Genomic DNA, 17870 nt, shown 5'->3' on the forward strand with positions numbered 1-17870 from the left:
TATTGCTATTTTTTAATACTCCTTAGAGAGTAATATAGAGAGAGTCATATTGTAATATAAACCCTTAAAGGGATACTTAACTCTCTTATTTTCAAATAGTGGAATAAAAGAGCTCGTCGTTACATAAAATCGTTTGTTCATTTATATTAATTATCGTGTCAATCATCAATTCAATTTATACTTCTGAATCATACACATCTTCACTTCTGCTGTGCACTCACCAACTCTAACAAGTGGTATCAGAGCTAAAGGTTGTATAGAGTGTTTACACATTAAAGATGACTTCGATCATAAAGTTCGAGATTGAGAAATTTGACGGCAATATTAATGTCCGCATTTGGAAAGTCCAGATGTAAGTCATTCTAGTATAGAGCGGATTAAAGAAGGCTATGGATGGAAAAGCTAAAAAACCAGAGTCAATGACAGACGAGTAATGGCAAGAGTTGGACAAAAAAATCCCTCTAGGCAATCCAACTATGTTTAACCAAGGAGGTACTACGCGAGGTCATTCACAAGGAGACAGCAACCAGATTATGGTTGAAGATGGAGTCCTTCTACATGACTAAAAGCCTCGCCAACAAAATCGGTCTCAAGGAAAGGCTTTATATAATCCGGATGGCCGAAGGTACTTCCATACAAACTCATCTCGATGAAATCTTGAAAATTTAGATATTAAAATCGAAGATGAGGATAAGGCCGTGTTATTAATTGTCTCCCTACCACCTTCATATAAACACTTCAAGGAAATTATGCTTTGTGGAAATAGTGATACTCTGGATGTTAAATCTCACTTTAGCTCATTCTAATTAAAGTGCTGAAGGTTTAAATATAAAAGGGAATTCACACGGAAGTAAAAGTACCAATAAGAAGTCCAAATTTAATGAATACAAATTCAAAAAATCTTGCAAGTTTTGTAAGAAACTTGGGCACACAGTCAAAGAATTCTGGTTTGCAAATAAAAAGCTCGAAAAGAAAAGGCAAGATGAAAAGCCAAAAGAGACGACAGATGTCGATTTTAGAGAAATAGAGCCCATAGATAAAGTTCTGAAGAAATTAAAATTATGACTGGATACTTGATGCGGGTTCTACCAACCATATTTGTTCTCAAAAGTCTCACTTTACCGACTATCAGCCGCTGAAGAATAAAACTATTACAATGGGTAACGATTATCATTGCAAAGTTTGTGGTGTTGGCTACGTACGGATCAAGGCGCAAGATGGTGTGATAAGGACTTTATCTAATGTTCATCATGTTCCTAATTTGAAGAAGAATATCATCTCTCTTGGCATTCTGGCCTCAAAAGGATATAAGATTTCGGCTCAAGGTAGAGTACTCAAAATCTCCACAGGTGCTCAGAAAATATTGAAGGCCATTATTAAACATAGAAATCTCTATGTACTACAAGGATATTCAATCATGGCTTCATCATACTCAATCCCGACTCGGCAACAACGCCGTCATAATACGGGTCCAAGTAAGTCACTTTCTTATTCTGAACCTAAGTTTCAATCGAGTTTAGCATGTGACATATTTACTTAATGTCGATCGGGTAACATACGACGAGAGCACATATAAAATATGGTCCAAGGTGGAGATTGTTGGGTATGGCCCAAATTTTATAAGCCCAATATTTTGGTAGAGTATTGTGCATATTCTAGAAGTTTCTGGAATTATCAAGCAAGGTCATTACTTGCTCAATTGCTCTTGATTTCTCTATAATAATATCCTACTTGAATGTTCTAGAGAATTATTGACATTGGAAGCTATAAGCTAGTATATAATCCCTGGTTTATGAATTTCCTAGAACGTTATAGATACAAGCACTACTAGAAATAGGCCTATTTCCGACGGACACCTAATTCCGTCAGAAACATAGGAAATTCCGACGGATTTTTATTCCGTCGGACATTTACGACGGATTTTGAAGATCCGTCGGAGATTTCCGACGGAATATAAATCCGTCGGAATATATAAGCTTTACGACGGAAAATTCCGTTGGAAATGTAATTTTCCGACGGAATTAAAATCCGTTGGAAATTTCCGACGGAATATTCCGTCGGAATATATTTAAAAAAAATTCTACAAACCCTAAAATCAGCCCTCCTTTTATTTCACCCTTCAGCCGTTTTTTTCACTTCCCCCTTTTCATTCTCTCTCCTTTTTTTTGCTGTGCTGTTTCTCTCTCATTTATGGCTTCCTCTCCTTCTCCTCCTTCTTTCACCGTCATCTCACCCACGACCCTACGTTGTCTCCTTCGTACTTCCTCTCCGCCGTCGTCTCATGTCGCTGCAACCTCTATAAATTCCCTTGCCGCGCCAATTATCTTACGTTTTTGATTTTATACGGTTTTTAAGGTTAAATTCGATAGTCAAAACTCTAGATCTAGAGTTTTTATTGTCGAATTAAGCCTTCTTAACCCAAATTTGGTGAAATTCGAAGCTAATTTCATAATTAAAGATATGCTTTGATGTTTTTAATGTTCTTTCTTTTGTTTTAAAGTTTTTTTAAAAAAAATTTGGTGATCCTGGTGGCTCGTTGGTGGTTTTAGGGTCAGTTTAAAGGTGGGTCGAGGGAGGTGGTGGTGGGTGCCGCCAGGGCTAAGGGTTAGGGTTAGGGTTTGGGTGGTGAGCGAAGGTTGGTTTAGTTAGGGTTCGTTCTGGTCTGGGAGGGGTTTGGGTGTTTTAGGTCGGGTTTGGGTTTGGGGGGTTTGGGTCTAAATTTAGGGGGTTTGGGTCTGGGTTAGGTCGGGTCTGGGTTAGGGGTTTGGGTCTGGGTTAGGTCGGGGCTGGGTTAGGGGTTTGGGTTTGGGTTAGGTTTGGTTTTGTGGTGTGGGTTAATTTAGTGGGTGGCGGTGGTGGTGGTCTGTAGTGGCGGTGTTGGTCTGATGTGGTTGGTGGTGGCAGTGGGTTAGGGTTTGAGAAGGTTGGTTTGGTTGGGGTTGATAGGGCCTTTTTGGGTGGTTGGAGGTGGTGATACGTCGTGCCGGTGGTAGCACGGCGTATTTTTTTTAATTTCCCGAAAATAGTTTACGACGGAACTTTCGTCAGAAATTTCCGACCGAATTGGAAATTCCGTCGGAAATTTTCGACGGAATTCGCAGGTACCAGAACTTGTCTTGCGACAGAAAATTCCGTCGGAATAGTGTTTCTGACAGAATTTTCGTCGGAAAAGGTGGTTTTTCCTATGAAGGCATTTCCGACAACCTTTTCCGACGGATTTCAAGGTGTTTTCGACGGAATTTTTCCGTCGGAAATGGGCCTTTTTCTAGTAGTGAAGAATGATGGAGGAATTTCTAAAATATTTCGGCTATTTCATCCAAGCTCCATACACACCTATCAATCAATCAATAACTATATACTAGAAGACACACCAGCACTGACACGTATCATTTTATGGTGTATCCTTAGTATATTAAAAAAAAAGAAAATATAGGCAATATATTTTCTTCCGAAATTTAGGAAAAAATAATCCTAAAGTAATATATTTACCAACTTAGATATCTAACCATATCTATATATATAAATTCTTATATAAGTAATTACTTTTTAATGTATAATGATTATTTATAGTAAAAAAAAATCATGAATACATATTTTTCAACCTAACATAATGGGTGAATGAAAAATCATCACATGTGAAATTTAAAAAAAAAAAAAATGCCACCAGGGTTTAATATATGAATAAAAAATTATAATATGCAGTCATAAAAGAAAAAAATAATACTTTAAATTGTTTGATTTGGGATAAAATAAGAAATTGATTTTGGATCAAATTATTTATTTTTTTATACTCCCTCCGTCCCTCTTTATTTGTCACTTTTGCCATTTTGGAAGCCCCCAAATGTGTGTCACATTTCATATTTTGATAATTATTAAGATACATAAAAAAACTTTTATACCTTCAGCTCATTTATTTTGTCCTTATTAAGTCCACCTCCTATTTTACCCTAACATTTGCCATAAAAATTGTGCTAATATTTTTTTTTACTAATTTAATGTTTTACACTCTTGAATCTCTCAATTTCTCTTTCCCATGTACTTTAATTAATTTTTTAATTGGAAATGTCTCTTTCCCATGCAATTTTATTATTTTTTGGTTGAGAATTTTACTTTTCCATATACTTTCATTATTTCACATTATCCGCCATAATTCCCGTGATTTTTCTTCAAAAGTGACTAACAAAGGAGACAGAGGGAGTATTTAAGTACTGGTATACTTTTAAATTGATATTTCGTAACAAAGAGCGAAAAACCGTGCGTGGCACGGGATCTAACCTAGTATAAGTATAAATATAGGTCATGGGTGTTCAATCATTGAATACAACACAACACAAGAAGCCATACCATACATAAGTCTTCCGACATACTACACATCCTTGTATAATTTACCTTCTTTACGAATACACTATTCCTATTTTGTAATACTCCTTAGAGAGTAATATAGAGAGAGTCATATCAATATATTATACTAAAAGACAAGCACATCAATGTGAGGCTGACACATGTCACTCTATGATTTGCTTGTCTTATAATGGTAAAAAAAAATAAAAAAGTTTAAAGAAACCTTAGAACAATAATTTTGGTTAAAATTTATTATATAAACCATTTTCATTCAGAATTTTTGTTAATAAAATTTGATAGAATCAAAACTATTTGGAAATAAGTTCATTTATGGCAACTTATATTTAATGAATTTTGTTAATATATTACTAACAATTTTTTGAAATGATAGATTCAAATATAACCTCTCTCTCTCTATATATATATAAATAAAATTTTATTATAACTATAATAAAGAGTATCTTTTTTCATAGTATATATAATTAATTTTGGAATAATAATATTTGTCATCAACTTTGCCACTATATGTAATATTTTTCTTAATTAAACTACACTTATTCACGTTCAACAATATGTTGATAATTACTCTATTTCATTATCTTCGTATTTTTAGTTTATTTTAGGGTTACTTCTGGGCTAATGCATAATAGGTATTATCCGGAGTCAAAAAATGATTATTTTTTTTCGAATAAATAGACATGATAAGTACAATGTACTAGAGTTGTACTTGACTGAACCTATTCTCAAATATGAACATACTAATTAATGTTGAACATTTTTTTTTTAAAAAAAATACTATCCCTGCTTCTTATTACTTGCAACAAAGAGGTATATTATATGGGATATAAAAATATTTTTTAGTTGCAACTAATAAAAAAGGGAGTTAATATTAGTTTTTAAAAGTCAAACTTAAATTTTTGTGTACAGTAAAACCTATATAAAACCTTTATAATAGGAAAAAATGCTTTATTATGGTGTTTATAATTTGACTCTTTTACTAGACTAAAACCTACAATTAGGAAAAATTAAAAGTAAATTAGAAATAAGCATAACATAAAATTTTATTTTATAATTGACGAGAATGTAAAATATTATTTGCATTGTCATTTCTTAATCCCTTGGTCATTATGTGAGTCTATATTTGTGTGTATGTTCATTGTCATTTTCGAGGTAATGCAAAACGGGTATTATGCGGGGTTTAAAAATAGAAATTTAATTGAAAAAAACATGATGAGTAGTATGTACTAGGGTTGGCTAGGTATTTGAGTGAACATATTCTAAAATTTATACTTGTATGAATCATACTAATGTTCAACATATTTGGTTTTTAATATTACCCATGTTTCTTTTGCTTGCAAGTTGTAACAAGGGTGCATTATTTATGGGATATAAAAAATTTCTTATTAGTTGCAACTAATAAAAAAAAATAGAGTTAGTTTCAAACTTAAATTTTTTGTTGTAAGTAAAACCTACATAAAGTCTTTATTCATAGGAAAAAAATATTTTATCATGATGTTTATTATTAGTTTACCTTTTTCACTGGATTGAAACCCACAATTTAGAAAAATTAAAAATAAATTAGAAATGAGAATAACTTAAAAATTTATTTTATTTTTTAAGGGATCGTAAAATATTACTACAATGATGAATGTTTGTTTGTATATACAGTATTTACATTGTCATTTCCTAATTTATCCATTGATCATTATTGCGAGTCTTTATTTGTGTGTATATACAACGATGAATGTTTAATTTGTTAATTTTAGTGATTCCGTTATTAATCATTAAGTTCAATTATAAATTAATATGTTGATTTGTAAACCGTGCATCGCACAGGAATTATGCTAGTTGTAATATAAACTCTTAAAGGAATACTTGTACTTTCCTATTTTCAAATACTAAAATAAAAGAGCTCGTCGTTACATAAAATCGTGTGTTCATTTATATTAATTGTCTTGCTAATTATAAATTCAATTTATACTTTTAAATCAAACACGTCTTTACTTCCGCTGTGCACTCACCAACTCTAACACAATTACTGATTTACTGCAGCGACAATGTACACAAAGCCAATAGACAGTAGGTTCATCGTGCGCACCAGATTCTGGAGAAATTGCGTTACAACAATTTGTTTGCTTTTTCTAATAATTTGTATTTTTTTTAAACCTTTGTCAAAAAATTAAAAATAATAAAAACTTATGTTACAAAATTTGGAATTCCTTCCCTACATGATGTCTCATCCTGGTTCTTGTAACGTTCGAAAGTGACATTATCTCTGCTTTGATGGACTCATTTATATTTGGATGTTACCAATATACAGTATGAATATCTTTTCCAGGTGATAATTTAATGGCCTCATTCTCTCTGTCTTTATCTATAGAATGCTTATATTATTGTGTGGATGTAGTACTCAATCTAAATAGCTAGACTTGTAAGAGTGAAAGGGGCATTTTGTGTCATTTTCACCTGAGGGTCCTTAAAACCCTGCTTCTGAAAGAGATCTATCAAATTGTTCATTGCTAATTTGTGCTTTCTCCTTCACTATACAAGTGCCTTTCGGCTCGAAAACTCTATGCATCCACTTATTGGTTCCTAAAAGCATTTGAAAGAGGATGCAACAGGTCATTAGACATATTACATCCATCTAATTAAAACACATTATAAAATGAAATATATGAATCAACTGAATGACACTGGCTATAATTGACTATAACATTATGATTCGACGTATAAAAGATATTTATTATCCATACATATCCAATAGAAACATCAATATTGGACTGTGATAACGAACAAAGCATCAAAACTTACAGTGTGATTAGTATTATCAGACTCATCAGTCCATTTTATAATGACTTATGTAGTTTCAATGGGACTGTATATGCTATAAACTTTAAACATTTATATAGGAAAACGACGTATCCAGAAAATTGACAAAGAAAATCCGGTGAGGAAACAGGCAAAGATTGAAAATTTTGAGGTCATGAACGTAGCAAGCGTAACCAACTTATAAATCATTAAGGTACAATTAGAAGGGCCATGATGGTTGATGCCGAGGAAGCATCCCTTCGTACCCTTCTTTCGCCACTCTTTCCATCTCTTGAGCGTCACAAGGATTTTTTGTTGCTCTCTGCATTAATCAAAAGAGTTTATCGATAATAAATACATAGTATGATTTCTTGCTGATTGAAAAATTAATGTAATGATTCATACATACATAATATATTTGGTTTGTCAAATGAATGAAAGTTCCACTGGCAATATTGGCAATATGCCTTACTGATCAATGAATTTATTGATTAATCACTGAATATTATTTCCTGTAACAAAGACTCCAAGGTTACCTGCAGAGTCTCAATCGCCTCGGCTTCAGGGGAGTTGAAGTCATAAAACATACTTGCTGCTGAAAGCTTCATGGAAAGGAACTGAGGGGACAAAAACTCATATTGAATTTCTTCGGTTTCTTAATAGATTAAATAGAATTGAATGTAATTTCTTGACCAACCTCAATTTGATTTTGTAAAGATTGTACGTAGTTGATTATTACATCTAACATGACAGCCATTCCCATAGTCTGCATTCGTGCATATATAGTTAGACATTCATGTGATTAAGCAAGACGAAACAAAATAGAGAGGTTCATGTACAATATACTATACCTTGTAGCACCCTGGAACCAGATCTTGTAACACTTTCAGCTTCTCATTTATTCTCTCCCTTCTAACCTATTATTTCATACCCCCTTATTATTTTTACGAAAATTATATGAGTAAAGCATAAATACAGTCCCTGAAGTTTCGTATAAAAGCCGTTTTAGTCCCTCTTTAACTTTTTTCACCAATTTAGTCCCTTAACCACCCACTTTAGTGTTTTTCAGCCAAAAGTTGAGGGACTTTGCTGACTAAGCAAAAGTTGAGGGACCTTGACTCATCAAAAAAGTTGAGGGATGTTGAGTCACCAAAAAGTTTAGGGACTTGATGTTAGAATTTGTAATTTTTTTTTTTCATGAATCTTCTTCTGCAAGCTTCATTTTTTTAAGGAGATGATTGACGACACGTGGCCCAATCGATGACCATATAAGGGAAACGCTGCGTTTTGCAAATCAGTTACAATTGAACAAAAAAAATTAAAAAATTAAGCAGCTGTACTTTGGGAAACGTAAATCATCATTACTCTCAATTGGCGCGAGAAATCTAAAGGTTTCTTCCTTTTTATATACTCCACATCTCACTAGATTCCCTGTCATCATCATTTCCATTTTCAGCTAAAAAAAAATTCGCCCTTCCTCGACGCCATTAATGTGGGAGTGTGCTTGCGAATCTTCAGCCAAGAAAGCGAAATTGGACCAGCTTGCATCACCAGCAGGTATATTCTTTGTTTTTGTCTTTTTCGTCTTAAATTTGTCTGTAATGGTGTCTGGGTTTTTCCTTTTTTGGGTGAATTTTTTGTTGTGATTTTTTCTGGTTTTTTTTTGTTGTCATCGTCTTGTATTTGCTAGTGTTTGGTGTTGATTGTGGTTGATTATCAAAATTGGGGTTTTTGTGGGTAGAAATTGTTGTCGATGGTTAGGATTTTGGTGTTTGTGAAATAGAGTAAGTTGTAAACCTGAGAAAGCCGGTGTCTAACTCCCTTAATTTGTTTAGGTATGGACGCCCTTTTCGATGCGCACCCAATTTTCAGCAACCCCGACTTGCTCGTCCTCCATGTCTTCCCCAAGATTGATTGGGAGAGTCGGGACACTGTCAAGAAGGTTTGCAGTAAGTGGCGTCTGTGGTGGATGACACGCCACCTTGCCCGACTCGAACCCTTCTACGGACCCAGGGCGTCTATCAATGAGTGGATTCTGAATGATCTCATCTACAACGATGGGAGGGACTTCCACGCCTGGATCCACAACGACATGACCGTCTACTTCGACGGCTTTCCACTCCTCTTTGGGAAGGAGGAGGAGTAGGCTGTTGTTAGGGGGTTGGGGGTGGGCTCTGTGCAGCTAGTTGGTTTATGGTTTTAGGAGCTGCTTTGTTAAGGTTTTTTTATGATTTTTTAGGTTTAAGGTTAAGGTAGGTTTTTGCCATTGTCATAGCTTGAAATGTATGAAGGGTGGGTGAATGTGACATACATTATGGTTTTTTTGGGTATGTCACTGCTATGACAATGTATGCAGTGCTGAATCAGTTTCACTAGGCTTCATGTAGGGATATTGGATGATGTTAGTGTATGTAATGAAATGAAGCCTAGTGATTAATCTAATGTAAAGAAATATTTTGGAGTAATGAATGAAATGAATGATGTTGTTACTCTTACATTGATGTTTTTGCTATTTATCCTTATTTATTTTGCTTTGTTGATAATATATCATGCATGTTAAAGAATGTGTTCATGTGTTGGTAATGCCAGATTATGGACTTGAAACCATGTTTGGTTGTGCACCATGGTGGTGAATGGCAAATTGGTGAAGAATCTTTTTACATTGGTGGTAAAATTAATGTATATGAGGACATTCCTGAAAATGTTGATGCTGATTTTGTAAAGGGTTTAATTGATGGGTTGGGGTACACAGACATTTTTAAGATTCATTACTTAGATCCTAGGAAGGATTTCAACTCTAGAATTAGGTACCTGTCATTTGAAAAGAAAATTGTTGATCCATTCCTTAGTTTACTTTTACAGTACAACTCATAAGAATATACACAGAGCACCAAGAACCTGAGAGGCCATTGTTTGGCAATTTAGGGAGAAGGGGTTTTTTTTAAGTTACCTAACTAGAGAGGATGGAGAAGATTATGAGGCTGATGATGAACAACCTGAGGAAGTGCAGGCAGGTGCAGGTAACAATTTGGATGGAGTTTATGACACTATTCCTAGGAAGGAGAAAAAGGGAGACATAGACTATGATAGTGAGGGTACTGATGTTGATGATGAAGAGGTTATGCAGGCTAGGTCTGAAATTGCTAAAGACAAGGACATTGTGATAGCATATGATGATGAGCTAAATATGTTAAGGAGGGTAGCTCAGGACAGGGGGTTGAGTAAAATAGGGAGTGACTTTGAGGGGTTTGATGATCTAGACAGCCCTGATGAGGATGAAGATGACAGTGATTGTGGGTATTTGGCTGCACCACCATCCCATAGGTATGACAAATCCAAAAAGAAAGAACTGGACATTGACAAAATTCATGCCTTTTACCCTGGACAGACTTTTGAGAACCAAACAACTTTCAAACAAGCTCTTAGGAACATGGCCATTACACAGGGCAGAAATTTCAATTTATTTAAGAATGATAAGGTTAGAGTGGGAGCAGTTTGTGACCACAAGGAAAAAGGGTGTCCATGGAGAATTTGGGCTTCCTGGGATACCAAAAAAACTAAGTTCAGTGTCAAATCACATGTAAGTGAGCATACTTGTGGAAGATCATGTAAGGTTAGGAAAATGACACCAACTTGGATTGCACATCATTACCACAATCAATTTAAAGTCAACCCATACATGAGGCTACATGACCTGATGGAGACAGTGTGGTTAGAGTGGGGAATTAGGATCAGCAAGTACTTAGCTTATAAGGCAAGGAGAAGAGGGCAGGCTCTTATTGTTGGGGAGTACAAGGAGCAATATACATTGCTCCCTAGGTATGCAGCTGAGATATTAAGAAGCAACAAGGGCAACATAGTGAAACTCAAGCTGAATGGGAATGTATTTGATAGGATATACATCTGTTTTGAGGCTTTGAGAAAAGGTTTTTTAGAGGGCTGCAGACCTTTCATCTCTTTGGATGGTTGTTTCCTCAAGGGTCCTTTTGGGGGGCAGTTATTGGTAGCTGTTGGTAGGGATGGGAACAACCAGATGTTCCCATTAGCTTGGGCTGTTGTTGGTGTTGAGAGCACTGACACCTGGAGCTGGTTCCTGCACCTACTAGGCTCTGACTTAGGAACAAGTGAAGGGGCAGGCTACACTTTCATGTCAGATCAGCAGAAGGGGTTAATTGCAGCAATCCAAGAGGTTTTTCCTCAAGCTGAGAGCAGGGTATGTACTAGACATGTTTACAGCAATTTCAGGGGGGTTTTTGGAGGCAGCCTGGAATTAAAAAAGCAATTTTGGATTATTGCCAAATCCACCACTGAGAATGCATTTCTTGAGAAGTTACAAGTGATGAGAGAGCTGTCACATGATGCTGCAGAGGATTTGTTGAACAGAAATTACAAAAAATGGTGTAGGGCTTTCTACACTCCAATGGCTTCATGTGATAGTGTAGACAACAATATGTCTGAAGTTTTCAATGCATACATACTTAAATGGAGGCACAAGCCTATCATCAGTATGCTAGAGGACATTAGAGAGAGCCTAATGGAAAGATTACACAAAAAGAGGGGCTTGATCAAAGCAAGGGATATGAGTTTATGCCCTAGGATTCAACAGCAGCTTGAGAAACACAAGGTCTGGGCTAGGGGCTGGAATGCATTTTGGGATGGTGGTTTCTGCTATGGAGTTAGGGATGGGGCTACCCAAACCAAGTATGTTGTGAACTTGGTGGACAGAACATGCTCATGTAATGCATGGCAGGTGAGTGGCATTCCCTGCAAACATGGGGTGGTTTCCATTTGGAATAAAGTGGAGCAACCAGAGCAGTATGTCAATGACTACTTCAAGACACACTACCATGCAAAAGCCTATGACCACCAACTTGAGCCATTAAATGGTCCACAAGAATGGCCTGTTGGTACCTGTACTGTCACCCCTCCTGAGCTGAAAAAGGTGCACAATAGGCCAAAAACCAAGAGAAGACCTTCTGCTGGTGAGGTGATTATACAGGGGAAGGTTAGGAAGACTGGGGCTAAGATCACTTGCAGCTTGTGTGGGTTGCAGGGGCACAACAAGGTCACATGCAGAAATGCAGCAAGGGAAAGGCACACAGCTCCAAACACATCTAGTCAAGCCCAAACTGACCCTGCCCCTTCAATTCCTATGCACAGCAGAGGGGTTGGTGTGTACACCTACCCTAATGGCTTCCAAAGACAAGCAATTGTAAGTTTTCCATTTATTATCAAATTTACTTGTTATTTTATAACTCTCAGTGGGATACTCTTTTTACTCTTTCAATGGTTGCAGCCAATTACTACACAAATGCCTAGACAGTCCAGAGGTGCTGCATTTTACTCTGATAATGAAAGGCAGCAGACTGTATATTCATTCTCTCAGGAGTATACCTTCCCCCAATCACAACCAGAGGCAGCATCACAAACTATATCATCACAAGCACTGCAAGATTTGGCAAAAGGAAAAGCAAAAGCAAATTAGAGAGCAAAACAAATGAGGTACTACATTCTTTCACTTTATTCATAACATCAGTGCATTTTCTTACATTCCACCATTACTTAGTCAAATACATTTAGTTTGCCATGTTCCTAAGGACAAACCAGGCAATTACACAAGTTGCAAATGCAAAAAAAACCCACACTTCACACTTAACACATACAGACAGCCTAGGTTTTTTCATTTTTAGCATTACAATCTCTGATGTCACCTAATTAACAGATTGTTAGTTTCTCGTAAATTCTACACATTGTACAAAAATTACAAACATTTACAATTCATGTTCAGAGGTACCTAGGACTGAGATTTTGATGCAGTGCAAGCTTCTTCGTGGTCAATATTTTTTTTTGGATGTTCAAGAGCTGCTGTTTGTTCATGGAACTCGAAGATTTATAGCCTTCATTTCTGATAACGGCTAGTTTATTAATTCAGAAAAAAAAATTCGATATTACCTTTTTTTTTTTGGAAAGAACAATATTAGCTTTTTTTTGATTGAAATATTAATAGGGTTGAAGTCCCTCAACTTTTTGCCATGTCAAAGTCCCTAAACTTTTTGGTGACTCAACATCCCTCAACTTTTTTGATGAGTCAAGGTCCCTCAACTTTTGCTTAGTCAGCAAAGTCCCTCAACTTTTGGCTGAAAAACACTAAAGTGGGTGGTTGAGGGACTAAATTGGTGAAAAAAGTTAAAGAGGGACTAAAACGGCTTTTATACGAAACTTCAGGGACTGTATTTATGCTTTACTCAAAATTATATGATCAAGTCATATACTTGTTTTGACAACTTACCCTTTCCGCTAGACTATGACTGTCAGTAGCTTGCCCTCTTTTCGCTCTTACATGAATTACTTCTTTCGGCTTCTCCACCTCCTGATCATCGGCTTTCCTTTTCTTCTTTCTTCCTGCTACACTCTGTAATTAAGATTACAGAAACATATAAATTAAAGGAGACTAAAAAGATTTGTGTCAACTTAAAGTTAAGTAAACAAGAACTACATACATTATTTTTGGTAATCCTAACATTGTGACCATTCGCGCTTCCAATACCTGTAGATGATTGTGAGCCAGTAGCAGGACTCTGATCAGTAGCGCAAAATAATCTATTTTGATTGACAGTACTGTCTGGGAGATGGAACGGTTGCTGCTCATTCGAGTAAAGTGGCTGAGCCGTGTTTGCATTGTTTAGAATGTTGCTATTACTAGAGAAATAATCTACAACATTAGAGCTCAGAGAATGATTCAATTCAGAAAAACTGTTCAATAGTTCCATATTCGAGTTCAACTGCGAAAAAACAGCTGCAGGTTTAAGAATTTTCTGAATATCACTACTGAACTCTGCCATATTTCAAGGTTAAATATATAACAAGGCCCTCAGAAAAAAAGGATGTATAAAATAGGCCAAGTTATAAAGTAAAGTTTTATGGATATGATTTTGTGTATATATATATATATATATATATATATATATATATATATATATAGCGTATGAATTAAGAGTTAGTTAAGGATTAAGATGTCACACTAATTACTCTTTATGGATTAATTAAGACGAGAATTGAGAAAACGAAAAAAGCCACGCACATTGGCCCGGATGTTTCAATAGCATAGGTTAGTAGGTCCTTCGTTTTATTGACATATTCAGTAAGGACCACTACTACTTGCCTTTTATTCAAGTATGGTGAAAATGAGACTTGAATTGATTGTTAATTTCAATTTTTTTTTTTTTTTTTTTTAAATGGGATTTAATTATTGATTGCTTTTATACGAGTTAATGCAAATGTAACAGTTCTCATGTCCCAAAACAAAAACAATATGGATAACATCTACAGAATTGATACACTTCTCATGAAATTACTTCTGAATTTGATTATGATTGCAAATTTGTAATTGACTCAAAAAAAATTTAAGAGACACTTAGGGCTTGTTCTCATTGATTGAACTCAGCTGAATTGAGCTGAACTGAACTGAACTGAATTGAGCTGAACTGAACTGAACTGAGCTGAACTGAACTGAACTGAACTAAATATTTTATAAGATAAGGAAATTAGGAGCTGAACTGAAGTGAACTGAACTGAACTGAGATGAACTGAACTGAACTGAACTGAGCTGAACTGAACTGAATTGAGCTGAAGTGAAATGAGCTGAACTGAATTTCAACGTAAGAGAACAGACCCTTAATAAGCACATAAACAAAGTTTTTAGAAGGTGATCGATTTTAATCACCATGAACTCTATAGTCTCTATTTACAATAAGTAGAGAAATTTAATAATTTCATTTCCAAAAGACAATTTTACTAAAAACTTGTAAATATTGCAGTCATAATATGTTTATGATACTCGATATCTTTCTTTCTTTTTTGGGAAATTCTCAATGGTAGCCCTCTATTTTTGCTTATTTTCAATGATAGCCAATTTTTATTTCGATTATCTTTGGTAGCCAATAACTAGCCATATACTTTTATAAATTTTCAACCGTATCCTTCTTAATCCTAAATCCGTTAAATAGCCGTTAATTTTAACCACGGTTAACCCTTATATCTCTATTTAACCATTTTCTTTCTCATTCCCTTATCTTTGATGGCTGCTGCCAGGCGCCTGCCACCATGCACTAACCCCAAAACCCTCCACCAACAACACCTTCCACCGCAAAAATCCATCCCCTCCACCGCAACCTCCCCCGAAATCGGCCATCGCCATCGCCAACCCCAAACCCCACTCAAATTACCCTCCACCCACAAAAACCACAAACCACCAAAACCTCACCCACGAAAAATCCCCCCCACGAAACCAGCTGGCCACCCACCAAAACCCTACCTAAGAAGCCCCCAACCCACAAAAACACCATCTGCCAAAACCCCACCCACGAAATACTTCCTTTCCCACGAAACCGATCACCCATCAAGACCCCACCCAAGAATCGGTTATTTCTAGTGCTTGAATTACGGTGTGGCTTTGATGTTCAATTACCCAATAATGGTGCTAATCCATGAGGAGGAGAGAGAATCAAGAACCTTTTTTTTTTTTTTTTTGAAGAGGAAAGAGGGGAATGAAACAAGAGGGGGATTTCTCCGACTAAACTACAAGCACTACGTTTTTTTTTTTTGTGGTTTTTTTGAAAAATTAACCTTAGTTTCTTAATCATGTTAGATTTAACGGAATTTTTAACGAAAAAAATATCATTAAGGTTACGATTGAGAATTTATAAAAGTATATGGCTACCAAAGATAATCGAAATAAAAATTGGCTACCATTAGAAATACACAAAAACAGAGGATTACTATTGAGAATTTCCCTTCTTTTTTTAATAGACAATTTACACATTTTAGTAGTAATACTTCCTTTGTTCTTTTATACTTTCTTTTATTACACTTGTCATGTAAAACTTTAACTATTAATAACTTTAATTCTCCACAAGTAAAAATTATAAAAGTTATATTTTATGATAGCACTTATTGAGACAAATTCAAAAAAAAAAATCCAACATTTACATGTTATTTCTTACATATATTCACAAAAGATGGTCAAAGGAGAGACGTTAAATAGTGTAAAAATCAAAGCGGGTCAAGTAAAAAAGAACGGAGAAAGTATGCCATATATACAGTGTCTGTAGTTAATGCAATAAGAACGACATAGAGTGTCTATAATTTTGGGAATACTTGCTTTGTTTATAATTAGATGAGTTAAATGATCTTATTACTTTCTGTTTTGGTCCATTTTAAAAAGTTTTTAACACTATTTTATCTTATTTTTGGCAAATACATTTCACCTCCTTTTAACCCACTATGGATCTATCCCACAATATTTACACGTTATTCATGCACTTGTCCTGTTGTCCATTGTTATTTTACACTTTATAAACTTTAATTATATTTTTCCACTCACTCACCACATCTCTTTCATTTAGGCAAATACAGTAAATGTTAAGATTAATCAACTAATTATAAAGTATTAACTTTTAAGATTAACTTTTCAATCTCTTAGGTTAACATGTACTTGATGAGATTTTATTAATTAGATTTTAAAAGTAAAGAAAAAATTAGTAAGGTCAACGAAATCCGTCAAAAGTAAATAATGAAATCACTTTTAAAATGAGGCAATTGGGAACTGGCTTCACAAGTGTTAGACCCTGTTCTCTTCACCTTAAAAAAATAATATTAAGTAAAAATAATTTTAGTTCAGTAAAAATAAGTTCAGTTCAGTAAAATTAATTTCAGTTCAGTAAAAATAATTTCAGTTCAGTAAAAATAAGTTCAGTTCACTAAAATTCAGTTTTCTTAAAGAAGAATTATAATAAAAATCAGTAAAAATAATTTATGTTCAGTAAAATTAAGTTCAGTTTAGTAAAAATAAGTTCAGTTCAGTAAAAATAAGTTCAGTTCAGCAAAATTAAGATGAATCAAACAGGGCCTTAATATTAGAAAAATATAATCAATGACGAAGTTGGTCATTTATTTGTGAAGCTTAAAAAGCTCAATCTGATTAATTTTTTGTTGTCATTTTAGGCTATGGTTGCATTTTAAGTTTTCAACAGTACAGTAATTAGGTGCATGTATATTTGCATGGTTTGCTCAAGTTGTGCTCTACTATTTAATGTTTTTGAGTTTTAAACTTTTAATTAATTTATAGTTGGATTTCGTGAAAGGAAATTTTGCAAACTACTACCGCAAAAAGTTTCAACTTTTGCGAACAAATACCTTTATCTTTTTTTTTTTTTTTTTTTTTTACGAGGGACGTTTACTTGCCGTATGTGGGGCCCACCTTTCGTCCTTTTCCCTCCAACTATATCTCCTTAATATTAATGATCTTTCCCCTAATTGATACTCTCTGTTTCTTTGAATGTTAGTCTTCGAAAAAAAATTTAGGGCATACGTGAAATTGCTCACCTAGAGATCGAATTCATGCTATTAGGATTGAAAAAACAGGCAATATTAGTTCATTTTCTTAATCTTTCTTATGAATTATGGTTAATTGTTCATTTATTTGTGTATTGAACGAATTAGGGTGGGCCCCACATACGGCAAGGAACGTCCATCGTTAACTAGTAGTGTTAACAAAACAAATATAAAGTTTATGTTAGTTGTTCGCAAAAAAAAAAAAAAAAAATAGTTGTTCGCTAAAGCTGGAACTTTTGCGCTAGTTGTTCGTAAAATTTCCTTAATGAAATGAATTATGGTCGTTGGACAAGCTTGCATATAAAATTTACAGGAAAAGAAGGTATTTT

The 17870-nt window shown here is 34.8% G+C and overlaps 1 protein-coding gene across 1 annotated transcript; it reads right to left on the reverse strand.

The window, feature by feature from the left end:
* Positions 1–7040: 7040 nt before the first annotated feature.
* Positions 7041–14065, reverse strand: LOC110718994 (transcription factor bHLH75-like). Its single transcript, XM_021897931.1, has 6 exons — positions 13650–14065; positions 13439–13561; positions 8001–8066; positions 7847–7915; positions 7686–7766; positions 7041–7471 (listed from the first exon to the last, which is right to left on the reverse strand). The coding sequence occupies exons 1-6, from the start codon at positions 13989–13991 to the stop codon at positions 7370–7372; spliced, it is 783 nt and encodes a 260-aa protein (XP_021753623.1). The 5' UTR covers positions 13992–14065; the 3' UTR covers positions 7041–7369.
* Positions 14066–17870: the final 3805 nt, after the last annotated feature.

Source organism: Chenopodium quinoa, unplaced genomic scaffold (assembly GCF_001683475.1).
Source record: "Chenopodium quinoa cultivar QQ74 unplaced genomic scaffold, ASM168347v1, whole genome shotgun sequence".
Classification (NCBI taxonomy): Eukaryota; Viridiplantae; Streptophyta; class Magnoliopsida; order Caryophyllales; family Amaranthaceae; genus Chenopodium; species Chenopodium quinoa.